This window comes from Ceratotherium simum, chromosome 14, assembly GCF_057802395.1.
Source record: "Ceratotherium simum simum isolate JZ-2026a chromosome 14, ASM5780239v1, whole genome shotgun sequence".
Classification (NCBI taxonomy): domain Eukaryota; kingdom Metazoa; phylum Chordata; class Mammalia; order Perissodactyla; family Rhinocerotidae; genus Ceratotherium; species Ceratotherium simum.
Window position 1 is genome coordinate 27149055 of NC_141913.1, and position 27273 is coordinate 27176327.

At 38.1% G+C, this 27273-nt stretch overlaps 1 protein-coding gene and 1 pseudogene across 4 annotated transcripts in view; one reads left to right on the forward strand and one right to left on the reverse strand.

The window, feature by feature from the left end:
• The window catches only part of KIAA1328 (KIAA1328 ortholog), a 353895-nt gene that overhangs the window by 4029 nt on the left and 322593 nt on the right, over nucleotides 1–27273 (forward strand). For all 4 annotated transcript variants that reach the window (XM_087439155.1, XM_004422476.3, XM_004422475.3 and 1 more), the window contains exons 2-4: nucleotides 2056–2091; nucleotides 2781–2923; nucleotides 17064–17158. In XM_087439155.1, coding sequence (XP_087295281.1) covers nucleotides 2056–2091; nucleotides 2781–2923; nucleotides 17064–17158 — 274 coding nt within the window. The remainder of the gene's footprint in view (nucleotides 1–2055; nucleotides 2092–2780; nucleotides 2924–17063; nucleotides 17159–27273) is intronic.
• LOC147915284 (large ribosomal subunit protein uL30 pseudogene) lies at nucleotides 24431–25176 on the reverse strand (annotated as a pseudogene).

Consider the following 27273-nt stretch of genomic DNA (forward strand, 5'->3'; position numbering starts at 1 on the left):
GTGTCTTCAATTTCTTTCATCAATGTCTTATAATTTTCAGTGTACAAGACTTAGATCTCCTTGGTTAAATTTATTCCTAGGCATTTTATTCTTTTTGATGCAATTGTAAATAGGATTGTTTTGTTAATTTCTCTTACTGATAGTTCGTTTATAGTGTGTAGAAACACAACAGATTTTTGTATATTAATTTTGTATCCTGCAACTTTACTGAAATTATTTAGTTTTAACAGTTTTTTGAGTGGAGTCTTTAGGCTTTTTATATATAATATCAAGTCATCTGCAAGTAGAAGCTTGTGGAAGATCTCTACGGTTTGTTTTTCCTAAAGAAATAAGAAGCAAAGTTATTAGCTGAAAGTAAGGGTGGGGAAGTGGTATCAGATTTGTGAAGAGAGGAGAAAGTATAAAATACTTCATGAGCTTCCATATTAAGGTGCAGTTGAATGGGGTCCCCAGTGACTGGTCTCATCTAGCTGTGAGCAGGCTCCTTTGTGAATGGTCTAGGGAATGTAATATGTTTTTCAGGACTCAGTTATGTTAGTCTTTCCATAGGTCATCCTTGGAGAATATTCTGCAAATTCATCATTATTGTGTCTTTTAAGTGAAGACGGTGCCATATGGAGCGTGTCCTGAATCATCTTGGATTTTTTTTCCTGTTACTTTTTTCCATGTGTATATTTCCAACAGCAAATAATTAAACATATTGAGCATCTACTATGTGTGCTAGTCCCAAAGGATATGAAAAGTGAATCCGTTTTTGCTGTTAAAGAACCTGCACAATTTCATTTTGTAAAGCTTTTTATAGATTGGGTGTCAATGAATTTAGAAATTCTCTCTCTGCTCCAGTGTGAGTTGCTATCAGTTTGTTTGGAGTACTGGGGTCTAATTTTTTTGTTTGTTTACTTGTCTTATGTGCCTCTTAAAATTTTCTAAGCTCCATCTCCGATGTTTGAGGGAATTTAAAGTTTAAGGGCACTAGTTATCAGCCAAAATCTTAAAGCTGTGATAGTGCATGTCCTGCTGCAGAGAGCTGGTAGAAACCACCTGGCAGCTCAGACAGAAAGCACCAGCTTTGTATTCCCAGTTCCTTAGGGATTCTAAGCTTTTCCAACCAGCATTCTCTGTAAAGACTCCATTACTAGGTTTGATCCCAAGCTGAAATACATTGACTTTTTTAGCGTGTTATTAAATCCACTGAATTACTCTAGCCTTTTCCCAGAAGGAAATTGCTTTGTCTAGAAATCTTGGAAAAGAAAATGTTTTATAAAAGAACAGAAAACTTTGGACTTTACTAGATCATTTGGAATAAAATTGTTTAGTTATTTTCTTCCTGCAAGTGTAATAGAAGGTCATTAAATTGTGGACATATCTGGATTTAGATATAGTTCTGAATAAAATTTTGTTTCTGGAAAGAAAGCTTTCTTATTATATTTGTTCTCTTTCTATAGCAGCGTTATGATCTTAGCCTTTCTAAATTTCTCCTTTTGAAATTTAAAATCGTTCTTATTGGCTTAAATTTCTCCTACTTGTTAAATAGTGGGGCTACTGGGGACATTTCATGAATGCACTACAAAAGAATAAAAATTATCTTTGTGTTGGCATGATTGACTTGCCCTCAAACAGTGTTTGTTCTTCAAAGCTAAAGCTCATTTTGAAATTATTTATTCAAGCCTAAAATAACTTGTCAGTGCTCCCATAATGAGCAAACTGGAGCATTTAACTCATTGTTTACAAAAGGAAAGGAAAATGAAAGGAACCTAACAGCAGAATTTATAGTGTAGGGTATCTAACTGGGGAATAAGCGTGGATAAATTTTTATGGAAATAGGCCTTCCAAAATCTTTACAAAACATATAGTTGTAAATATATAAAGATGAACTTTAAAAGAATATTAATTTTGTTTCATTTAATTCAATTACTCTGCTTTTTGTTTTTAAAAGCTAGTTATAAATTCCCAGGTCAAAAGAAATTACAAATTATAATAGAAGTGCAGATCAGAAGCAGCATTTGGATTTTGGATAATCTTTTCTAGTATTTTCCTTTATGTCCTCCTACATAGTTTCTGATGAAGAACAATCAGTAGTATATGTTCCAGGTATGATTTTCTATATTAATTTGGTAAGCTTCCTTTGCTTCTTAAGTGTTAGGAGAAAGATAAAACATTAGGACAACTTTACAGGTATAACTGAATGGGGAACAGTTCATTAGAACCTAAAATTAAAAAAAAAAAAAAATATATATATATATATCTAGTATGACTCTATAGGGCTGACTGGGCAAGCAGCTTATAATGAATTTGTAGAATACTTCATTCATGTGTTAAGGAGCAAGACATTATTTTCTTATTTTTTATATTACAAATAATAGCCTAAATTTAATATTTCAAAGAAAAGTGTGAAACTATCTTGATATAGGCTTTATGTAATAGAGTCTTTCAAGTTTACTGGTTATTACAGATGAGTAGTAAAACTGAACCATTGAAGGTACTCTAATTATGTGAAAAATCAGATTTTTAATTTCCCCTAAGTTAAATTATATATGGCATGTTGTAATTTATTGGTTTTAATGTGACTTTTGAACATTCCAGCACCTTTTAAAAATATTTCAATTGAATATTTAATGTATTCAAAACATAATCTTTTCATGATTCATTATTTATGTTTAAAGTAAGAGTTTTCCCTATCAGGTCCCATAAAGTAGAAGATACCAAGGAAGAGGTTGATGGGGGGAAGGTTTAAGAGAATAAGATATAATTTTGAAATCTTATGTGATGGAAATCCTTAGGAATTTCTACAGAAGGAAATATCAGATCAAGACACAAGATGATGAGTCCAAAAGCTGATGTTAAACTTAAGACTTCCAGGGTGACTGCTGCTTCAATCTCCATGGAGTCTTTAAAAGGTGCAGGAGATTCCATAAATGAACAGGTCAGTGATTTCTTATTTATTTTTTCATATTTTCCAATTTTTATAAGTGCTATCCAGTAACTGATTTTTCTGGGCTGACCAATAACTGCTATATAAGGGTAGAAGAGCCCTTGAAAGAATGTTAGGTGATCTACAAGCATTCTTAAAAGATACAGAGGATTCTAGAATGCTTTGATGATGCTTGGTATGAATATATAGTATCTAGATTACTCAAGAGTTTTGCTCTAAAATATCTGGGCCTGCTTTTAGCCTTAGTTAAGACAAATTTATTATCTTGGTATGTCTCAAAAGACCTACATCCTGATCTATGTGGAGTTAGTAAATCAAATTGACAACTTTTTCTTTTATTAGACGTCCTTTATGATTTTTGTTCATGGGAATTTGTTAGTTGATGGATAAACCCTTGTTTATAAGAAAGATGTTTTATTAAAAGAAAATCAGCCTGCATTATTATTATTTCCTTCACTTGGAAAAGAATATCATAAAGATTCTTTCTTTTTATAGGCTAGACATTGATTTCTCCCTCATCTTTGCCTCTGTAATAGTAATCTATATGTTCCTTTGATGCATGTCCTATCTGACTGGTTTATTTTACTTTACTTTTTGTTATATTTTGTCTCCCCTACCAGAATTTAAGTTATGGTTTGGCAATCTATGACCTGTAGGCCAGATCTGCCTGCTGCCTGTTTTGTAAATAAAGTTTTGTTGGAACACAGTCTTGCTCATTCTTTTAATATCTATGGCTGCTTTTATGTTCAATGGCAGAGTTGCTACAGGGACTGTATGCCCACAAAGCCAAAAACATTTGCTATTGAACCCTTTACAGAAAAAGTTTTTCAATTCCTGGCTGTTGTTCTTGAGGACATTTCCTATATCTAGTGTGTTACTAATTATTATGTTTGGTAGTCCACAGGATTTAACTGTGATAAGCTCAAAAGGCCAATTGTATTGCCAATGCACTCACTTCATACTGGGATGTGCATAGTTGAATTTGCAATTTCTTATCAAAAATTGGAGTTTTTTAATATAATGGTTTGTTTCTTTTATATTCAACCATAGCCTTCTTTTGGATTAAGTCCATATTTTTTTTATGATTCTATTGGTTTATTAGCTATAATTCTTTGTTGGGCTTTTCAGTGGCTGTAGGGATTATAGTATACATCTTTAATTTATCAGAGGCTATTTTCAAGTGATGTTTTCCCACTTCATCTATAATTTAAGGACCTTTCAACAGTATAAGTTCTGACTTTTGTGATATTGCCATACCTTTTACTTCTATACATAAACCTCAAAATATATTATTATTTTTGCTTTAAATAGTCAACTGTCTTATTTTCAAATTGAGGTATAATTCACATATCATAAAATTTATCCTTTTAAAGTGTACAATTGATTGGGTTTTTGTATATTCACAGAGTTATAGATCCATCACCACAATCTAATTCCAGAACGTTTTCATCGCCCCAGAAAGAAACTCTATATTCATTAACAGTCACTCCCCATTCCCCAATTATCTCGGCCCCTAGCAACCACAAATCTACTTTTAGTCTCTATAGATTTGTCTATTCTGGACATTTCATGTAAATGGAATCATATAATATGTGGCCTTTTGTGACTGGCTTCTTTCACTTAGCATAATGATTTCAAGGTTCATCTATGTTGTACCATGTATCATTACTTCATTCATTTTTATGGCTGAATATACATTTTGTTTATCCATTCATCAGTTGAAAGACATTTGGGTTGTCATACTTTTTGGCTGTTAATGAACAGTACTGCTATAAACATTCATGTATAAGTTTTTGTGTGGATATGTGTTTCCAGTTCCCTTGGTATATACCTAGAAGTAGAATTGCTGAGTCAGATAGTAATTCTATGTTTAACCTATTGATGAACTGCCAAAGTAGCTACACCATTTAAATTCCCACCAGCAATGTATGAGGATTCCAGTTTGTCCACTACTTAGAGATCCATATCCATCTTTTTTCTTATAATCATCTTAGTGAGTATGAAGTGGTGTATCATTGTGGTTTTGATTTGTATTTCCCTAATGATTAATAATGATGAGCATCTTTTTATGTGCTTCTTGCCCATTTGTATATGTTCTTTAGAGAAATATCTCTTCAGATCCTTTTCAATTGGGTTATTTGTCCTCTTATTGTTGAGTTATAAGAGTTCTTTATAGATTCCATCTACAAGTCCCTTGTCAGATGTATGATTTGCAGATATATTCTCCCATTCTGTGCATTTTCTTTTCACTTTCTTGTTGGTGTCCTTTGAAGCACAAAAGTTTTTAATTTTGATGAGGTCCAATTTATCTTTTTTTTTCTTTTGTTGCCTGTATTTTGCTGTCATATCTAAGAAATCATTGCCTAATCTAACACCTCAAAGATTTATATCAATATTTTCTTCTAAGAGTTTTATATATTACATTTAGTCTTTGGTCCATTTTGATTTAATTTTTGTATATGATGAGCGTAGTGACCCAACTTCATTCTTTTTGCATGCGGATACCTGGCTGTCCCAGCATCATTTGTTGAAAAGACTATTCTTTTCCTTTTGATTGTCTTGGCAATTAAAAATCTGTTGACCATAAATGTAAGCATTTATTTGTGGACTCTCAAGTCTATTCCATTGTTCTATATTTTTCTTTTTATGCCACTACCACACTTTTTTTTAATATTTTTACTTTTTTTAAATTTTTTATTGTGAAGTTTTTGTTGTACATTATTGTTTATCAGTCACCATATAAGTGCATCCCTCCACCCTTGTGCCCACCCCCACCCCCCAACCCCTGGTAACCACCAAACAATTCTATCTGTCCATGTGTTGGTTTATCTTCCACATATGAATGAAATCATGCACCGTTTGTCTTTCTCTTTCTGGCTTATTTCACTTAATACCCTCCAGGTCCATCCATGTTGTTGCAAATGGGACGATTTTGTCTTTTTTTATGGCTGAGTAGTATTCCATGGTATATATATATACCACATCTTCTTTATCCAGTCGTCAGTTGAGGGACACTTGGGTTGCTTCCCTGTCTTGGCTATAGTGAATAATGCTGCAATGAACATAGGGGTGCATAAGCCTCTTTGGATTGCTGATTTTAGGTTCGTTGGGTAGATACCCACTAGTGGGATAGCTGGATCATAAGGTATTTGTATTTTTAATTTTTTGAGGAATCTCCATACTGTTTTCCATAGAGGCTGCACCAGTTTGCGTTCCCACCAGCAGTGGATTAGGGTTCCCATTTCTCCACAGCCTCTCCAGCATTTGTTGCTTTTTGTCTTGGTGATTATAGCCATTCTAACGGGTGTAAGATGATATATCTTAGTGTGGTTTTGATTTGCACTTCCCTGATGATTAGTGATGTTGAGCATCTTTTCATGTGCCTATTGCCCATCTGTATATCTTCTTTGGAGAAGTGTCTGTTCATTCCCTCAGCCCATTTTTTGATTGGGTTGTTTGTTTTTTTGTTATTCAGTTGTGTGAGTTCTCTATATATTATGGAGATTAATCCCCTGTCAGATATATGGTTTGCAAATATTTTTTCCTAGCTGGTAGGTTCCCTATACATTTTGATCCTGGTTTCATTTGCCTTGTAGAAGCTCTTTAATCTGATGAAGTCCCACTTGTTTATTTTTTCTTTTGTTTCCCTTGTCTGAGTAGACACGGAATTCAAAAAGATCCCTTTATGGCTGATGATGAGTTGTGTACTACCTATAATTTCCTCCAGGAGTTTTATAGTTTTAGGTCTCACCTTCAGGTCTTTGATCCATTTTGAGTTAATTTTTGTGTATGGCGAAAGATAATGGTCTGCTTTCATTCGTTTGCATGTGGCTGTCCAATTTTCCCAGCACCATTTATTGAAGAGACTTTCCTTTCTCCACTGTATGTCCTTAGCTCCTTTGTCAAAGATTAGCTGCCCATAGATACGAGGTTTTATTTCTGGACTTTCAATTCTGTTCCATTGATCTGTGTGTCTGTTTTTGTACCAGTACCATGCTGTTTTAATTACTATCACTTTGTAGTGTGTTTCGAAGGGATTGTGATGCCTCCAGCCTTGTTCTTCTTTTGCAGGATTGCTTTAGCTATATGGGGTCTTTTGTTGCCCCATATGAATGTTAGTATTCTGTGTTCTATTTCTGTGAAGAATGTCCTTGGGATACTGATTGGGATTGCATTGAATCTGTAGATTGCTTTAGGTAGATGGACATTTTAACTATGTTTATTCTTCCAATCCAAGTGCATGGAATATTTTTCCATTTCTTTATGTCATCCTTGATTTCACTCAATAATGTCCTAACATAGTTTTCATTGTATAGGTCTTTCACTTCCTTGGTTAAATTTACTCCTAGATATTTTATTCTTTTGTTGCAATTGTAAATGGGATTGTCTTCTTGAGTTCTCTTTCTATTAGTTCATTGTTGGTATATAGAAATGCAACTGATTTCTGTAAGTTGATTTTGTACCCTGCCACTTGGCTGTAGTTGTTGATTATTTCTAATAGTTTTCTGATGGATTCTTTAGGGTTTTCTGTATATAAGATCATGTCATCTGCAAACAGCAAGAGTTTCACTTCTTCATTGCTTATTTGGATTCCTTTTATTCCTTTTTCTTGCCTAATTGCTCTGGCCAGAACCTCCAGTCCTGTATTGAATAAGAGTGGTGAGAGTGGGCACCCTAGTCCCTGTTTTTAGAGGGATGGCTTTCAGTTTTTCCCTATTGAGTATGATGTTGGCTGTGAGTTTGTCATATATAGCCTTTATTATGTTGAGGTACTTTCCTTCTATACCCATTTGTTGAGAGTTTTTATCATAAATGGATGTTGAGTCTTGTCAAAAGCCTTCTCTGTACCTACTGAGATGATCATATGGCTTTTATTCCTCATTTTGTTAATGTGGTGTATCACATTGATTGATTTGCAAACCTTTGGTTTGTTAATAGTTGCTTTATGTACCTTGGTGCTCCTCTATTGGGTGCATATATATTTAAAAGTGATATGTCTTCTTGGTGGAGTGTCCCTTTTGTTATTATATATTGCCCCTCTTTGTCTCTCATTACCTATTTTATCTTGAAGTCAACTTTGTCTGATATAAGTGTGGCAACATCTGCTTTCTTTTGTTTGCCATTAGCTTGGAGTATTGTCTTCCATCCTTTCACTCTGAGCCTGTGTTTGCCTTTAGAGCTGAGATGTGTTTCCTGGAGGCAGCATATTGTTGGGTCTTGTTTTTTAATCCATCCCACCACTCTGTGTCTTTTGATTGGAGAGTTCAGTCCATTTACATTTAGGGTAATTATTGATATATGGGGGCTTGTTGTTATTTTATTGCTCTTTTTCCAGTTCTGTTGCATTTCTTTTGTTTCTCGTCCCGTGTGTTTCGGACTACCAATTTAGTTTGCTAGTTCTGTATGGAGGTTCTCTTAGTGTTCTCTTTCTTTATCGTGTGTGATTCTGTTCTGATTATTTGGTTAGTGGCTCCCATGAGGTTTGTATAAAAAGTCTCGTGGATGTGATGGTCCATTTTTTGATGGTCTCTTATTCCCTTAGAGTAAGTCAATTTGATCCCTTTCCTCTTCCCCTTCTAAGTTGTTGTTGTCACATCTTATTCCTTCTTGTGTTGTGAGTTCGTGTTTAACGTGATGAGGTTGTATTTATACTTGGTTCTTACCTTCCTTTGATCTTTGGTTTTATACTTAAGTGTTTGCTAATCTATTTTGATAGAGGGCTGCAATTTTCCTGGTTTTGTTGACCTATATTCCTCCTTGTTCAAAACTTTGAATCCCTATTCTCTTTTTTTCCTCAGGGATGAGGGCCTTCTTGAGCACTTCTTGTAGTAATAGTCTTGTGGCAATAAACTCCCTTAGTTTTTGTTTATCTGGGATAGTTATTATTTCTCCATCGTATCTGAAGGATATTTTTGCTGGATAGAGTATTCTTGGCTGAAAGTTTTTGTCCTTCAGAACTTTGAATATATTGTTCCACTCTCTTCTAGCCTGTAAAGTTTCTGTCGAGAAATCGGCTGAGAGCCTGATAGGAATTCCTTTGCATGTTATTTTTTTTTTTTGTCTAGCTGCCCTTAATATTTTTTCTTTGTCGTTAACTTTTGCCAGCTTTACTACTATATGCCTTGGAGAGGGTCTTTTTGTGTTGATATATTTAGGATATCTATTTATTTCGTTCACTGATATTTCCAGCTACTTCCCCAGGTTTATGAAGTTCTCAGATATTATTTTTTTAACAAACTCCCTGCTCCTTTTTCCCTCTCTTCTCCCTCTGGAATAACTATAATCCTTATGTTGGATTTGCTAATTGAGTCAGATATTTCTCAGAGAGTTTCTTTTAGTCTTAGTTCTCTTTCCCTCTCCCTCTGAAGCATTTCTGCATTGCTGTCCTCAATATTGCTAATTCTTTCCTCCATATTGTCAACTCTGATGCTTAAGACTTCCAGATTTGTTTTTATCTCCTCTATTGTGTTTTTCATCTCTAAGATTTCTGATTTTTTTTTATAGTTTCAGCCTCTTTTGTGAAGAAACTCCTTATTTCATTGAATTGTCTGTCTGTGTTTTCTTGTATTTCATTAAGCTTTTTTATGATGTTTATTTTGAATTCTCTGTCATTAAGGTTATACATTTCTGTGCTTTCTGGGTTGACTTCTGGGTGCTTCTCATTTTCCTTTTGGTCTGGAGATTTAATGTATTTTTGCATGATGCCTGTCAGTGTTGGCTTACTTTTCCTCATAGTGAAAATATATGGTCGCAGTTTCCTCTTGCTGCCGCTGAGTGGGGGTTAAGGGCTGTGTATTCTGGCCCACCTCAATCCTCAGGCACTCTTGTCAGCCCCTGGCTGATCTGAGGCGTGGCTGAGTGGAGGCTGCTATGGGGAAGCGTGGGAACAGCTGAGACTGGAGCACACTAGGCCAAAGCACCTGGGACTCGGGTGCGGGTGGCTTGAAGCAGCTGCAGCTGAAGTGCCACTAGGCCAAAGAAGCAGGGGCTGGAGCACCACTGGGCCAAAGAAGCTCGAACTGGAGTGCACTGGGCTGGAGAAGGAAGAGCTGGAGCGCCGCTGGGCCAAAGAAGCTGGAACTGGTGTGCTCTGGGCCAATGAAGCTGGAATTGGAGTGTGCTTGGCTGAACAGGGAAGAGCTGGAGTGCCGCTGGGCCGAAGAAGTTGGAACTGGTGTGCGCTGGGCCAAAGAAGGTGGAACTGGAGTGTGTTGAGCCGAAGAAGGAGGAGCTGGAGCACCGCTGGGCCAAAGAAGCTGGAACTGGTGTGCGCTGGGCCAAAGAAGCTGGAATTGGAGTGTGGTGGGCCGAACAAGGATGAGCTGGAGCGCCGCTGGTCCAAAGAAGCGGGAACTGGTGTGCCCTGGGCCAAAGAAGTGGGAACTGGAGTGTGCTGAGCTGAAGAAGGAGGAGCTGGAGCGCCTCTGGGCCAAAGAAGCGGGAACTGGAGTGCGGTGAGCCAAAGAAGCTTGAACTGGAGTGCACTGGGCTGAAGTTGCTCGTGCCAAGTCACCTAGAGCCTGAGCACAGGCCAAGCCGAAGCCACTGGAGCCAGGGGGAGGAGGGACGGTCAAGCCAAAGGAGCTGGGGGCATGGCACAGTCCAGCCGAAAGAGCTGGGGCCGTGGTATGGTGGAGCTGGGGAAGCTGGGGCTGTGGCTTGGTCCTGCTGGAGCAGCTGGGGCTGTGGCATGGTAGGGCCTGAGCTGCCGCTGCCTCTGGTGTGGGGGTACAGGCTCACCCCACTGCTGGTCGGGCCCAGCCGCCTGAGGGCCACTGCCTGTGGAGGTGGGGTGTGGTCATGCCACCCCTGCTGGTGGGGCCCGGGCGCCTGGGGGCTGCTGCCTCGGGATGGGGCTGAGCTGAAGCACCACTGTGCTGAAGCGCCTGTCAGGCGGGCCAGGTGGGGGAGGGGCGCTTACTTTCGCCTCCCCGATCTCAGAGGTTTCTTGCCTCGCTGTTGGTCTCTGCTCTCCTGAGGAGCTAGCTTGTTGTGACTACCCTTGCAACAGTTCCGTTCCCTCCGTAGGGGAATCCCCTTGGGCTGTGACGGGTCTTGGAGAGCGCCGGTTTTCATGCAGCAAGCCACCTCTACCCCCCTCTCTTTGAGATCCGCATGGTCTCAGTCTCAGGGTTGCAGTCATTGGTGAAGGAAGGGAGCTCCTCTTACCTCCTTCCACTCACTCTGCGGATTCCAGCACCTCAGTCCTTGGGTGTACGGTTGCCTGGGTGCCTCAGACGTCCCCTGTGTTGTGTGAATAGCTTCTGTTGGAATATGAATTTCTTTTTGTTGTGTCTCAGAGGGGGAGAGTTCAGTGGGGGAAGTTCACTCCACCATGATGCTGACGTCACTCCCCAAGCTTCACACTGTCTTAATTACTGTAGCTTTGCAGTAAGTTTTCAAATCAAGAAGTGTAAGTCTTCCAACTTTTTTCTTTTTTTCAAGATTGTTTTGACTGTTATGAGTCCCTTGCATTTCTGTAGGAATTACAGAATCATCTTGTCAATTTCTGCAGAAAGATCAGCTGGGATTTTGATAGAGATTGCAGTGAATATTTTAGATCAATTTGGAGACTACTCTCAACTTAATATTAAGTCTTCCAGTCCTTGAATATGGTGTGTAAGATGTCTTTCCATTTATTTAGATCTTCTTTAATTTCTTTCAAAGATGTTTTGTAGTTTCCAGTGCACATATCTTGTACTTCTTCTGTTAAATTTATTCCTAAGTATTAAGTAGTTTATACTTTTTGATATTATAAATGAAATTGTTTTCTTAATTTCATTTTCAGATTGTACACTGCTAGTGTATAGAAATACAGTTGATTTTTTATATTGATCTTGTATTCTGCAACCTTTCTAAATTCACTTATTAGTTCTAATCTAATAGTTTTTTGGTGAATTCCTTACAATTTTCTGTATATAAGTTTATGCCATCTGCAAACAGAGATAGTTTTACATCATCCTTTCCAATTTGGATTCCTTTTATTTCAATTGTTTTTTAAAGAGATTTAAAAAATGCAGCAAATGTCTTTTAGATTTACCCATGTAGTTACTATTTCTGGTGTTTTCCATTTGATATCACTGATATTATTTTCCATTTTGCTTACAGTAATTCCTTTAACATTATTATAGTTCAGATATGTTGGGAATGAATTTTTTCAGCTCTTGTATGCCGGAAAAAGTCTTTATTTCACTTTTGTTTTTGAAAGATATTTTTCTGGCTATAGAATTCTGAATTGATTGTTTTTTTCTCTCCGTGCTTTAATGGTGTCTGCACTGTTGCCTGGCTTGCATTGTTTTTGGAGAGAAGTCTGCTGTCATCCTTATTTTTATTCCTCTGTGTATAATGTGCGTGAGTTTAAACTCTGGCTAGTTTTCAGATTTTCTTTTGTCACTAGTTTTAGGCAATTTGATTATGGTATTCTAAATGTCTCTTTTGGTTGGGGTTTGTTGAGCTTTTTGGATCCTTGGGTTTATAGTTCTCATCAAATTGGGGATTTTTTCAGCCATTATGTCTTCAGATATTTTTATGTCCCCCTTCTCTCGCTCCTCACTTTTGAGGACTCCAATTACACAAATATTAGGCCACTTGAAGTTACCCCACAGCTCTCTGATCCTCTGTTTTTTTTTTCTTTTATCTTCAGTTTTTTGTTGTTGTTGTTCTGTGTTTATCTATGGATAGTTTATATTGCTGTGTCCTCAAATTCATTAATCATCTTCTGTGATGTCTAATCTGCCACTAATCTCAACTACTGTATTTTCCATATAAAACAGTATAGTTTTTAACTCTAGAAGTTCACTTTGGGTCTTTTGTTTTTATTTATATATTTCATGTCTACTTAATGTGCTCAGTCTTTATTCTAACTTCTTTAGCATATGGAATATATTTATAATAACTGTTTTAATGTTCTTGTTTATAATTCTGTCATAAGTCATTTATGGGTAGATTTTGATTGAGTAATTTTTCTCCTAATTATTGATTGTATTTTCCTGCTTCTTTGCCTGCCTGATTGTTTTTTATTGGATGCCACCAGACAGTATGAATTTTACCTTTTTTGAGTTCTGGATATTTTTGTATTTCTATAAATAATCTTGAGGTTTTTCTCTGGGACAGAATTTAATTATTTAGAAGTAGTTAGATCCTTTCAAAGCTTAGTTTAAAGTGACACCAGAGCAGCTTTTAGTATAGGGCTGATTTTGCCCACTATAGGCAGTGCCCTTCTGATACTCCTCCTGAGCCCCTGGAATTACAGGAATATGGACTATTCCTGGCACTGTATTAGCTACGGAGATTAGTCCCCCTGTTCATTTTGGGTTGTTCTTTCCCTGGCTTTTGGTGGTCTCTTCATAAACATATGGTCAGTACTCAGTTGTTGACTTGCAGGAGACCCTCTGTAGATCTCTGGAGTTCTCTTGCTGTGTAGCTGTATCCTCTCTTTTATTCTGCCTTGCAAATTCTAGATACCATGGCTTTCCTGGACTCCCAGCTCTATGTTCTCAACTGGGAAAGATTGCTGAGGTCCATCTTGGTTTCCCTACGTGACCCCTGAAAACTCTTCTCAGGCAATTAGCTAGGATAATTGGTAGGGCTCACCTTATTTGGTTCCCCTCTTTCAGTGATCACTGTCCTGTGCTGCCTGCTGTCCAATGTCTGAAAACCATTGTTTCATATATTTTGACAAGTTTTTTGGTTATTTTAGGCAGTGGGATAAATCTGGTCCCTGTTACTGCTTTTTGGCTGGATGTGGAAGTCCCACATGTGGTTGTGTATGTATGTATGCATGCATTTTTTCTCAAAACTAAAACTGGTGGTGTATGTGTTTTTCATTGAAGAATATAATGTCTTGTGGTTTGTCTGTGTATGATCTTTGTAGCCATTGATGTTCAGTATCTAGGTCCTTAATTCATTAATGTTTTCAGAATGGTAATTATGTCAGTTCAAGTCTTCTGGGAGGTAGACACCAAGATGTAATTAGAAATGGAAGAGATTTAATGGAGGAAACACCTATAAAAGATAAAGAGTAAAATGAGCAGGAATAGACAGGGAGAGCCTTAAGATTTCACTATAGGTCTGCCATTTGTGAGAGGAGAAAGAAAGGAGAAAGATTGACTAGGAAGAGCTTCAGACTTCAGATTGCCTTGCAGTCTGAGATAGTGTCTGTCAGGCTAATGGGGAACCCCAGAGCAAATATTGGTCTTTAAGGATGCCATGTCAAGCAGAAATGGCCCAGTTCTAGTATCTTTGCTGTTCCCAGTCATTGGCATTGGCACGAACACTGCAGTGGATCCTGAAGGTGTGACAGTAGTTAGGTGAGGCTGTTAGCTAGCTACACTCTTTGCAGTAGGTTCTCTCTTTTCTTTTAGAAGCCACATTGTTTTACTTTTCACAGTTAAATCCATTATTCATCAGAAATTAATATATGTATAGTGTTAAGTTAGGGTCATGGTTCATTTTTTCATACGAAAAAATTGGTCCAGCACCTTTTATTGAGAAGACCATTCTTTTGCCCATTGAATTGCAGTGATGCCATTGTAAGTCAAGTGACTGTACAGGTGTGTCCTTCCCTTATTATATCATCTTTTTTGATAATCCCTATCCTGAATTTTGTGTGTATCATTCTTTTGTTTTTCTGTGTCAGGGTTTGACAGACTTTTTCTGTTAAGGGCCAGATAGTAAATACTTTCGCCTTTATTAGCCTGTCTCAACTACTCGGCTCTGCTACTGTAGTGTGAAAAGAGCCATATATGTGTCAATATGTAAATGAATGTCCATGGCCGTGTTTTAATAAACCTTTATTTAAAAAAACAGGCAGTGGGCCAGATTTGGCTTGCAGCTGTACTTACCAACCCCTGTCCTATGTAGTCTAAATACATATTTGTGTTTAGTTTTATATTTCGAACTTTATATAAACGAGCTCACGTTGTATATATTGTGAGTTGTTTTTTTGTTCAACATTATGTTCATGAGATTTATTTATGTTGTATATAGTTATATTTCGTTTCTTTTCACTAATATCTTAGTCAGGGTTCAGTCAGTTATTTTAACTGAGAATATTTAAAGACTTGTTAAATTGGTGCTCGAGAACTGGAAAGGTAAAAAGGGAACACTAAGGAATCATTTAGGTAGTAACTACAAGAAACAACTCCCATCTCTAGGGCTGGGAGAACAGACAGAACAAGCTGGAATTATTAAAACTTAGAAGCTTTGAGGAGGAGCCCCTTAGAGCTGGAACTTGGACCTCTGATGATGGGGAACCAGCCTGACTGGTACTGCTATCTCCCAGGAGACATGATAGAGGCTGGTTCTGGAAAAATTGCAAACTGGAATCAGCTGTTCTTGCCAGAGTGAAGAACTCTGACAGGGGTGACACTGTTGGCACAGGAAGCAAATAGGAACAAATGTGTCCTTTCTTCCTCTAACAACCTCTGGTCTTCCTGTAGTTCTTCCTACTGGCAGAGTTTAGCAGAGAGCCTTGTGGCAAAGAAGAAATGAGGTTTCCAGAGTCTCAGCCTCAGCATCACATAGCAGAGCATGGAAGGGTGGGTTTGAAGATGAAAGTCAGGAGTATAACGCCAGTACCTATCGACTTGCATTGTATAAATATACCACAGTTTATTCTCCTTGATAAAACCTGATTCTTAGGATTTTGCTGTTAAACACAGTGCTGCTAAAATTCTCACCTATGTGCAAGAGTTTCTCTTGTGTGTTCTTTTACTCATTGCACCACTATTGAAGTGTCTTTTCGTTGGTTGTCAGCAGCTTCTCCCACTGCCAATCCAGTGACTTCTTTCCATATTCTGTTTAGCTTTTTCTGTCATTAGCACTCTTAACCCCACACTCTTCTTGAAACTCTTTCTTTATTTTCTCCCACAATAGTATATGCTTCTGATTCACCTCTTGTCCTTAAAAATAAAGATTTTAATTTATTTTCTTGAATTTGTAGATGATTTAAAAAAACTAATATTTTTTCTTAACTTTAAAAAATTTAAAACATAGAAAAGTATAAAGAAAATAATAAAAATCTAAGCATCATCTATAATATCATATGGCTAAATTTTAAATCTTTATGTTTTCTCTGACTTGAGAGCCAGATTCACATTTTCAACTTTCTGCCTACACCTGAATGTCCTCCTGGCATCTTAAATTGACCATATCTAAAACCAAACTTATTTTATTTTCTTACCACCTCCTTTTTCCCATTTCCTGTTCTCTCCTATCTTTCCCATCTTTGGCTGTCAGTATTTCCAGAATTCATTTTAGGAGTCTTGGATTATTCTTAGCTACCTGAAGTAATTGGACTGACCTACTTTGTGGTTGCATAAATGCCAAAGATCATAGTTATTTTATTTTACATGTTACCTCTGGTTCTCTTGTGACTTCTTGAGTTTCATGGCTTTAAAGACCTCTCTTAATGATGTTCAGGTACTGGGAGAACTTCTTGTAGCACAAGAGATAATATAGTACAGACTGTGGCTATGCTTGAGTCTTGATTCTGTTACTTAACTGCTGTAATCCCAGCAGATATGTACTCTCACTGTAAAATAGGAATCATGCCTACCTAATAGCATTGTTGGGAAAATGAAATAGATTAATAAGTGTAAAGTACTTAGAATATTCCTGGCATACAATAAGCACTAGATAGATGTAAGTGTTAGCTGTTATTATTATTACTCTTTGGTCTAGTACCCTTTGGAATGAACCTTAAGATACATTGAGAGCTTAGAGACTAGTCCCTCTGCTGCCAACTTTAGTATACCTTTAAGCAGTCTGGGAGCTATGGTGTAGGAGAGGTTCTCAGTACCTTCCATTAGGTGTTTGTTTCTGTGACATTCACCAAGGGAAAGTTGTTTTCTTACTATTCTCTAATATTTAAGCAGAGACATTTCTGCTTTTGAGTTCTTTATGTGTGGTTTTCTTTGTAAATTTCATGATGTCGCCTGGTGGACAGACAGTTCCTCAGCCTGTTTTGAGTTCACAGTAGGTTTAAATGAAACAGGTAAATAGTGTTCTGCAAGATAAACAATATCAAAGAAATTTCACCTCCTGTGCTTATTTTAAGAGATTTCTTGAAAAGTCTTAAAAATTGTTTTTAGCAAAAGTTAACCAAAAGGTTCTTGTTTGTTTGTTTTAGAATTTCTGCAGGGGAGGAATAAAGAGTGCATCACTGAAGGATTTATGTCTTGAAGACAAAAGACGCATTGCAAACTTAATTAAAGAATTGGCCAGGTGAGACACAACCTTATATGAGATGCATTATTATGTAAGAGAGACAACTGTGTTTTTTTGTGTGTGTGTGAGGAAGATCAGCCCTGAGTAACATCTGTGCCCATCCTCCTCTTTTTTTGCTGAGGAACATTGGCCCTGAGCTAACATCTGTGCCCATCTTCCTCCACTTTATATGGGACACCGCCACAGCATGGCTTGACAAGCGGTGTGTCGGTGCGTGGCCAGGATCCGAACCTGTGAACCTGTGTCAGCCGAAGTGGAGCACACGCACTTAACCGCTTGTGCAACCAGGCCGGCCCCGAGGCAATTGTTTTTGAAAATAGAAAATTACAAATATGTTCTGATATCATTGTGTCATTGAACTTACAGGAGCAAAGACTTTTAGAGAAAAGATATTCTGTGGTGCCAAAAAAGGTAAAGTATACTTTTAAGCAGGAAAAAAAGTAGAAAAAAAAAGAAAAGAAAGAAACATCAGTACAAGCCACTCTCCAATTTACGTTTTCTTGTTTATTTAATTTCCCAAATTGGTGCAAATATTTGCAGCTGTCATCTATCAAGAGGGAAAATTTTGAAACTTAATTCTACTGTTGATGTAGGTTGATATTGTAATCAGAGGCATAGCAGTTATCTTTGGGTTTGCCTTAGCATCTGAACAGAAAAGAACATTCATTTTACTGTAATCTATCACAAGAATATCTGTTGTCATTTTGCTAACTCCTGATGCTTTCAAATAAGGGATTTTGAATTTTGGCAATGATACTTCTTAGCTGTTTGGATGTACTACTCCAGTTCATTAATAATGTGTATGAGGCATATCTGTCTTGTAGGTGTAATTTCTCTGTCAATATACTTGTCCAGTTTGGGGGAATCTTAAAAATATAATAAATGAAGATGTCTATGGAGAAATGTAATAATGTAAATTGTCAAAGTTAAATTTAGAGAAAGGCCATAACTAAAAGTTGACAAAATAGTACTAGTTTTTATCACTGAATTGCATATTTGGAAATAGAAGGTCTTTTTCTTCTTTATTTCTAATTAAAGATAACTAGATGAGGTGTGTTTCAAAATATATTTTGTGTTGAGGCCTTAAAATAATGTTTGTAGAGGCTTTTATAAAAAGATTGAAGTTAAAAAATTACCTGATGAAATCATAGAATCGCAGGTATAAAAGATGACAAAAAGCAGTGATGTTTTGGGGGCTTGGATACAGGGTATGAGAATTTAGAGTACATGCCCTAGTCTGAATTTGATATGCCACCTGAGATAAGCAGTAACCTTTTTGACTAGAATTCTTTGGCTTTTCTTGTCCTTGAAGTAGAGTTTTCATCAACTTCAAATAGTGTTCTTTGTGTTAGGAAAATGTTTCTAATTGTTACTCTCAGTATTTGAAGACGATTTTCTCACAAGGCCCACATAGAGGGCTGTGGATGTCCTTATCACATATGTTTGATGGCATTGAAAACCTATTACCGTTAGTTTGGCTCCATTTGTTAATGGTCGTGATTTGCCATTATTGCCCTGACTGATCCATTTCATTTTAGCTGCCAGGCTTGGAGAATACCTGAAATATTAGAGTATATGTTTTGGTTTCAATAATCTTCTGCTTTCTAGCAAAATGCTAGTTTTTTAGTAATTCTTGGTAGAGGATCAGTATGTTAGTATTAGTACAGATTTGCATATACTGCTGAAAATCCCATGATTACTATAATTACTGTTATTGTACAGGTATACGGTGAAAAAAATGTTCTTTTTTTTTATATATATATTTTTTTTTTGTGAGGAAGATCGGCCCTGAGCTAACATCTGCCAATCCTCCTCTTTCTGCTGAGGAAGACTGGCCCTGGGCTAACATCCATGCCCATCTTCCTCCACTTTATATGGGATGCCGCCACAGCATGGCTTGACAAGCAGTGCATCGGTGTGCGCCCAGGATCCGAACCAGCGAACCCCAGCCGCCGCAGCGGAGCGCGTGCACTTAACCACTTGCGCCACCGAGCCGGCCCTGAAAAATGTGTTCTTTGTTTCTTGAATTTGCTAAGTTTCCTCTGTTGGATATTTCAGTCTACTTTTTTCTACTCATACTTTACTTTTTTTGCAAAACTCAGTTTCGTCCAAGTGGGGAAGTAGAGAACAGAATTTCATATACTTCAAACACTGCCAACAAAACATTCCTAGCCTCTATGTTCTTTTACTTCTGAATTTTCAGCCTGGTTTCAAATAACTGTTTCCCATTGGCATTAAATACACTCATTTCTCTTTCATCTTGAGAAATAAAATACTCCTTTGACCATATATTTCCCTCTAGCTACCACCTTCTTTGTACTCCACAACATAACCTCATTCCTAGAAAGAAGAGTCTATAATATTATTTTCTGTTCTGTTTCATTTTATTCCTTCCTCAAGCTTATTTATTTAAAAATATATCAAAGTGCAATTTACATACAATAATACATACAGATTTTAAGTCTATATTTCAATGAGTTTTCACAAATGTAAGGTCACTCTAAAAAGTTATCTTGAGACCTTTTACAGTCAGTTCTCTCCTCTATCCCCCATCCCTAGCAGCCGTTAATGTCATTTCTGTCAGTATAGCTTGTTTTTACATGTTCTGACATGCCAAATAAATGGCTGTACTCTATGTACTCTTTTCTCTCTGGCTTTTTTCCCTTGGCATAATGATTTTTTATGTGTGCGTGGTAAAATATACATAACATAAAATTTACGATCTTAACCATTTTTAAGTGTACAGTGCAGTGGTATGAAGTACATTTGTATTGCTGCTCAACCATTTCCACCATCCATCTCCAGAACTTTCTCATCACTAAAGTTCTGTACCCATTAAATAATAACTCCTTATTCTCCCCTTCCCCCAGCCCCTGGTAACCACTGTTCTACTATGTGTCCCTGTGAATTTGACTCTTCTAGAGAACTCTTAGAGGTGAAATCATATAATATTTATCCTTTTTTATCTGGCTTATTTCAGAGCATAAGGTTTTTGAGATTTTTTAAATTTGTTGTGTGTAAGAGTAGTTCATTTTTTATTGTTGACTAGTATTCCATTATATGCTTATAGCTTAATTTGTTTATCTATTCATCTGTTACCGGACATTTGGGTTGTTCCAGTTTTTGTCTTTTTGAATGAAGCGTCAATACCATTCAGGTACAAGTCTTTGTGTGGATATGAAGTTTTTATTTGTCTTCTGTAAATACTTTGCAGTGTAATTACTCAGTTATATGTCAAGTGTATATTTAACTCTGTAAGAAACTGCCAAACTGTTTCCCAATGTAGTTGTGCTATTTCACACTTCCACTGGCAGCTTACGAGAGTTTCATCATTCTGCATGTTCACCAACTCTTGGTATTGTCATTTCTTTAAATTTTAGCAATTCTGATGACTATAGTGCTATCTCCATGTGGAATTAATTTCTATTTCCCCAATGACTAATGTGATCATTGGCCATTTTTCTTTTATTAAGTGTCTGTTCAAATCTTTTGCCTGTTTTTTTCACCCATCACATTCTCTTCTGATATTGAAATGTTAGAGTTCTTTATATATTCTGGAGGTAAGTTGTCAAATATATTGGTTGTCCCCCCAACCGCACCCTAGTCTGTGGCTTGCCTTTTAATTGTCTTAGTGTGTTTTCTTTTGAAAAGCAAAATTTTTGATTTTGATGAACTTCAGTTTATCCGTTTTTTTTTTTTTTTGTGGTTCATGTTTTTCTTTTTGTTTTTTTTTTTGTGAGAAAGATCAGCCCTGAGCTAACATCTGATGCCAGTCCTCCTCTTTTTTGCTGAGGAAGCCCGGCTCTAAGCTAACGTCTGTGCCCATCTTCCTCTGCTTTATATGGGATGCCGCCACAGCATGGCCTGACAAGCGTTGCATTGGCGCTCACCTGGGATCCGAACCTGTGAACCCTGGGCCCCTGAAGTGGAGTGTGCACACTTAACTGTTGCGCCACCCGGCTGGCCCCTGTGGTTCATGTTTTTAATGTTCTGCCTAAGAAATCTTGCTCATCCCAAGGTAGCAAAGATTTTTTCCTATGTTAGAAAAGACTATCTGTAGAATTACCTCAGCCTCTTTGTCAAAAATCAGTTGACCATGTATGCATGGTCTATTTCTGGTCTCTTTATTCCCTTCCATTGATCTATATGTCTGCCCTTACGCCAATACCACACTGACTTGATTACAGTAATTTTATAGTAAGTCTTGAATCAGGTAAATCAGCTTTGTTCTTTTTGAAAATTGTTTTGGATCTTTTAGGTCCTTTGAATTTCACTGCAAATTTTAGAATCAGCTTGTCAGTTTCTAAAAGAAAATTGCTTCCTGGCATTTTGTTTGGAGTGTATTGAATTTATTGATTAATTTGAGGAAAATTGACATCTTAACATTATTGAGTCTTCCAATCTATGAATATGTCATATGTCTCCATTATTTATTTAGATTTTCCTTAATTTTTCTCTACAGTGATTTGTAGTTTTCAAGGTATAGGTCTTGAACATATTTTGTTATATTTATCCTTAAGTATTTTATGTTTTTAATAGTATTGTAAATGGTGTTGTTTTACATTTTTATTATACATTTAATTTTATTTAATTTCTCATATCAAAAAACAGAATTTTTTTTTTTTTTTTTTTTTTCTGTGAGGAGATCAGCCCTGAGCTAACATCTGCCAATCTTCCTCTTTTTTTTGCTGAGGAAGGCTGGCCCTGGGCTAACATCCATGCACATCTTCCTCCACTTTATATGGGATGCTGCCACAGCATGGCTTGCCAAGCAGTGCATTGGTGTGCACCTGGGATCCGAACCGGTGAACCCCGGGCCGCCATAGTGGAGTGCGTGCACTTAACCGCTTGGGCCACCGGGCCAGCCCCAGAATTGATTTTTTTTATATTGACTTGGTATCCTTCAGTCTTTTAAAATTCTCTTGTTATAGTAGTTTTTTGTTAGAATACTTTGGATTTTTCTTATACATTATCATATCATCTACAAATAAAGTTTCACTTTTTCCTTTCCAATCTATAGATACTTTGTTTCTTTTTCTTGTCTATATACATAGGCTAGGACGTCCAGTACAGTGTTGAATGAAAGTGGTGAGAATAGACATCCTTGCCTTCTTGTTTCTGATCTTAAGTCTTTTATAGATGTTCTTTATCAGGTTGAGGAAATTTTCTTTTTTTTTGTTGTGAAATTTTTGTTGTACATTATTGTTTGTCAGTCGCCGTATAAATGCATCCCTTCACCCCTTGTGCCCACCCCCCACCCTCCTTGCCCCTGGTAACCACCAAACAGTTCTGTCTGTCTGTGTGTTGGTCTGTCTTCCACAAATGAGTGAAATCATGCAGTGTTTGTCTTTCTCTGTCTGGCTTATTTTGCTTAACATCATACCCTCCAGGTCCATCTGTGTTGTTGCAAATTGGACGATTTTGTCTTTTTTATGGCTGAGTAGTATTCCATTGTGTATATGTACCACATGTTCTTTATCCAGTCATCGGTGGAGGGACACTTGGGTTGCTTCCATGTCTTGGCTATAGTAAATAATGCTGCAAAAAACTGTTATTTTGCTTAATCCTTTTAACAACCATGTGAAGCAAAAAGGCTAGACTATATTAGCCCCATTTTACAGGCAAGAGTGGAAACATTATTCTCATATTTAGTATAAGACAGATCTGTGATATAAGCCCTGAGCTTCCACACTCACAACTGCTCTTTCCCCATGACTTTTTGATACATCATTTTAAAGTAATCTGATTTCACAGTGCTTTACAGTATAAGAGTAACATCTATAACATCTATTCCTGTCAGGTTAACTCTTGAGCCAACCAACCTAATTAATTACCTCATAACCTGGTGCATTTTAAGACATTGCTATACCTGTGACTCAATCTCACAGCTATGTTGGAGGACCCCATGAGCCAAAACTGCAGCAAAGCTGATCTTAAGGGACCAGGGGGCACAATGGTTAAGCATATTTTCAAGTCTTAACCTGTACCTGACACACCCTAAACCAACTGCCTAGATGGCAAGTTGAGGCAACTGAGTGATAGGAGCAGAGGGAAGGCTCATTTAGGGGTGGACACTCACGATCAATCCAAGCAGAATCAGGCCCCCTTTTCAGGTCTAACGTCCCCAGGAGCCCCAGTGCTGGTCTACTACATCATTACCATGAAGATAGAGGGCAATACTTCTAGAGTCTAGAATATGCAGAGAAAATGTCCAATTAAGGCTGCTTGCCTGGGACCTAAAAGACCAAATAGTGCTAATTTCATCCATGCCAGACCAAGAAAATGGTTCACTCTTTTCTGATTTGGGTTTTAAGCAGAGGACTGATCATTAGAGAAACCAAAAAATTCCATCCTGAAGCCCAGCGGAAATAAATGGTAGGCAGTTCCCCAAGTTATAAATGGGGACAGGGGCTCAGCCATCTACCACTGTGTTCTTAATAGGAAACACTCAATTGACTTGAAGGGCAAAAGCTGTCTTGGTAAGCTTTGATCTTCCACAGGGCATGGAACCAGAGGAGACTAGCAAGGTCAGGGTCTGGCTGACCAATCCTGATGGTGCAGGACTTCCTCATATAATGTGCCTGGGTCCCTGAAAAGGGTCTACAAACACCCTAAACTTCCAAGCAAAAATTTGGGTTTATACATGTTTTCCTGGGGAGAGGGTCCTTTCCCTTCTCATAGATCCAAGAGTAGGTTAAAATCCTAAGCGAGGACGAAGCCAGTTGCAGGCTAAGATAAAGAAGCTACCAGATACACTTAGAGCCAACCAAGTTTGAGAGTTCGCAAAAGCATCACTGAAAAGTTAGAACATGGACTCACAGCAGAGACAAGTGAGCACTGTTTTTGTGCTCTTCTTTTTAGTTGTATTTCAAGTTCTTCCCAAAACGAGGCCCTGGGAATCCCTAGGTTCAAGTATGCCCATGGGCTTCGTCCACTGCTATCTTGCATTCATGCTTGGGTATTCATTCACCAACATTAAAGCTCCAGGATAGAAGATGTGACAAAGCAAGACTACCTCTTTCATGGCATGAGTCCTTTCCTGATTTCAGAGGTGGCAGCAGTGGCCAACTTGGAAAACACACTGGAATTTTTCCTTGGAACTGGGTTGTGATGAGAAGTGCCTGCCAGGAACATCACCATCTTTTCCCTGATCCTTCCCCTCCAGCTTCTCAAGATACAGCAGAAAATAATCTTCTTTGAAGATACTGGGTAACAATTCCAAAAAACAAGCATGTGCTTCCAATGCACTGTGCTTTCAGATAGTTGGGTTTAGTTCAGCTGCCGGATGAGCTGATTGATGCGTTCACCTCCATAGCCAGGTGAGCCCACTTCCTTGAGGAAGCCCACTCTATTCTTGGTAGCATGATGGGCCACTGAGAGACAGAAAGAGTGCAAGAACGCTGAGATCACCTGGAAATTCTTCCCCAGGAAGGCAGTTTCATAAATGAGGTCTTCCAAGCAAATGACACCAAACTTCCCCAATCCCTGTGCTCCTCAATCACTGTGTTGTCTGTCAGAGGGATGGTTTTATTCTTGACCCTGGCTTGTCCACATTTCAAGATGAGTTCCTGGACAGACTTCAGATTTGGAAATCCCCAGCTCACATAAGATTCCACTATACGCAGCATTTTTGTGGTTTGGGGGGTTACCTTGACAAAGACACCACTGAAAATCTTCAGGCGAAGCCTTGCTATGGTCCTCTGCACCAGTAAACTCACCCCATTAATCCTTTATATGCGTACGGCAAAGGCCAAGGAATGTTCATCTGGCACTTCTAAGCCACGAGGTTTCACTTCTAGTTGTCTGAGGCACACACTGTCACATGTTGCCACCAGGAATCATGTAGGAACCATTCCAGTTGCTTAAACCTGAGCTCTTTTCCTTTCCTCTGCTGCTGCTTTTCCAAAAGTGCTTGCTTTGCCTGGGTGGCTTTGAGGGCCTGATAAGCCTTCTCTTTTTCAGGAGATACTCTGGAACCAAAGGGATCTTTTTCTTTGCTCTTCCTTTGCCATCTTTCCAGTGTTGCCTGATTGACTTTTGAATGTTTAATTTACCTTTCATTCCTGGCCTAAACCCCATTGTTTTTTTTTCTTCTGTTTTTAATCTGTTGCTGAATTTGATTTGCTAATATTTTGTTAAAGATTTTTGTATCATGAGAAATACTTGTTTTCATGAGATGTCTTATTGTATTTTTTTAAATTTAATTCTTTAATTTTGGTAAAATACACATAACAAAATTTACCATCTTCACCGTTTTTTAAGTTCAGTAGTGTTAAATACATTCACATTGTTGTTCAGTCTCCAGAACTCTTTTCATTTTGCAAAACTAAAACTCTATGCCATTAAGCAAGCCCCCATTCCCGCTTCCCACTGGCCCCTGGTAATCACCATTCTACTTTCTATATCCGTGAATTTTACTACTCTAAGTGAAATCATTGTGTGTGTGTGTGTGTGTGTGTGTGGTTTTTTTGTGTGTGGGGGGGGAAGATTAGCCCTGAGCAAAAATCTGTTGCCAATCCTCCTCTTTTTTGCTGAGGAAGATTGGCCCTGGGCTAACATCTGTGCCCATCTTCCTCTACTTTATATGTGGGATGCCTGCCACAGCATGGCTTGATAAGCGGTGCATAGGTCCGCGCCCGGGATCCAAACCTGTGAAGCCCGGGCCGCCGAAGCAGAGCACGCGAACTTAAGCACTACACCACTGGTCCGGCCCCTTATTGTGTGTTGTAACTCTCCTGGCTGACTTGAGAAACCTGGTTTATATTACCTTTAATATTTTTACTTTTTTGTTTAATCATCTTGTATGTAACTAATCCTCCACCTCTGCTGCATTCCCTCTACCACACAGAGGCCTTCCTTATCCTGCTGGAACTCTGACTCACCATTCTAGTCCACCAATCCCTCTCTCATGGATGCCCTCTTCTCCCTGCTTATGTTCCAGCACACCAATCCAGGCTGCATTCTGCCTGAATGCTTTCCTCACTCCGCTCTGGTTCTGGCTCTTCATGTTGGGCTGTCCTCTCTACTTGGATGTCCTCTTTCTTCTGCTTAGGCTTTGACACCACACCAGGCCACCCCTTCGCAGTTCTGTCTTCCCTGCCCTTCTCTGGCTCTGACCTCCACGTGTTGGTCCTCTCCCTTGTGTGGATGCCCTCCTTACTCACCTCGGGCTCTGACATTCCAGGTTAACCCTTTGCGTGGATACTCTTTTCACTCTTTGTGGGCTATTCTACACCAGCACTCACTCCCAACCTCTGCATAGACCCCTTCCTTACCATATCTGGGCTCTGACTCTCCATGCTGGGTCACTCCCACCCCCTTGCAAGGATACCCACCTCACCTGCATAGGCCCTGACACCCATGCTAGGCTACTCTTCTCCATGGATGCTCTTCTCACTTCACTGAAGCTCTGACACCCGTGCTGGACTACCCCTATGTGTTGACGCCCTTCTCATCCTGTTTGGGCGCTGACATTCCACTGTGCCACCCTTCTGTGCATATGCCCTCTTGATCTCACTCCAATTCTGACTCTGCCCCACATAATGGTTTTAGGACCTAATTGTTCAGGAAGAAAAAGGAAAGTGGAAGAAGAGAAAGAGGAAATGCAAGCTCAACTTTCATTTTAGAGAAGAAAAAAGTTTTCTCTTTGAGTAAAGGACATTTAGATATATTTCTTGGTTCATGACTAAACACACTGTTTTATATTTATATACTTTGCTTTCCAAATCATGCATTTAAAAATAAGACAGAAACTCTACTTCTTTTGTGTTCTTCCTACCTTGCCTGGTACAGTACTTTTTTAACTAATAGACTTTTAAGTAAATAGAGAATAATGAAAAAAGTATTAATAGGGGATGATTAGGAGGCTGAAGTTTTAGAAGTTGTCTTTATTCATGTCTTTTCAATAAAAATTAGATATGAAAAATGGTTGTTTCAGTTGTAATAAATGTCAGACCAAATGGGGAAAGTGCCAGAAGATTTAGAAAACTTTATGTATTCCTATGACGTATTCAAGTATAGCATGTTTAAAGAATTCCAGCTATTATGCAGATCCCCTAACACTGTTTTAGGGGAGAAGTCACTGAGAGTACTTGGCACCCAACACTGGCCAC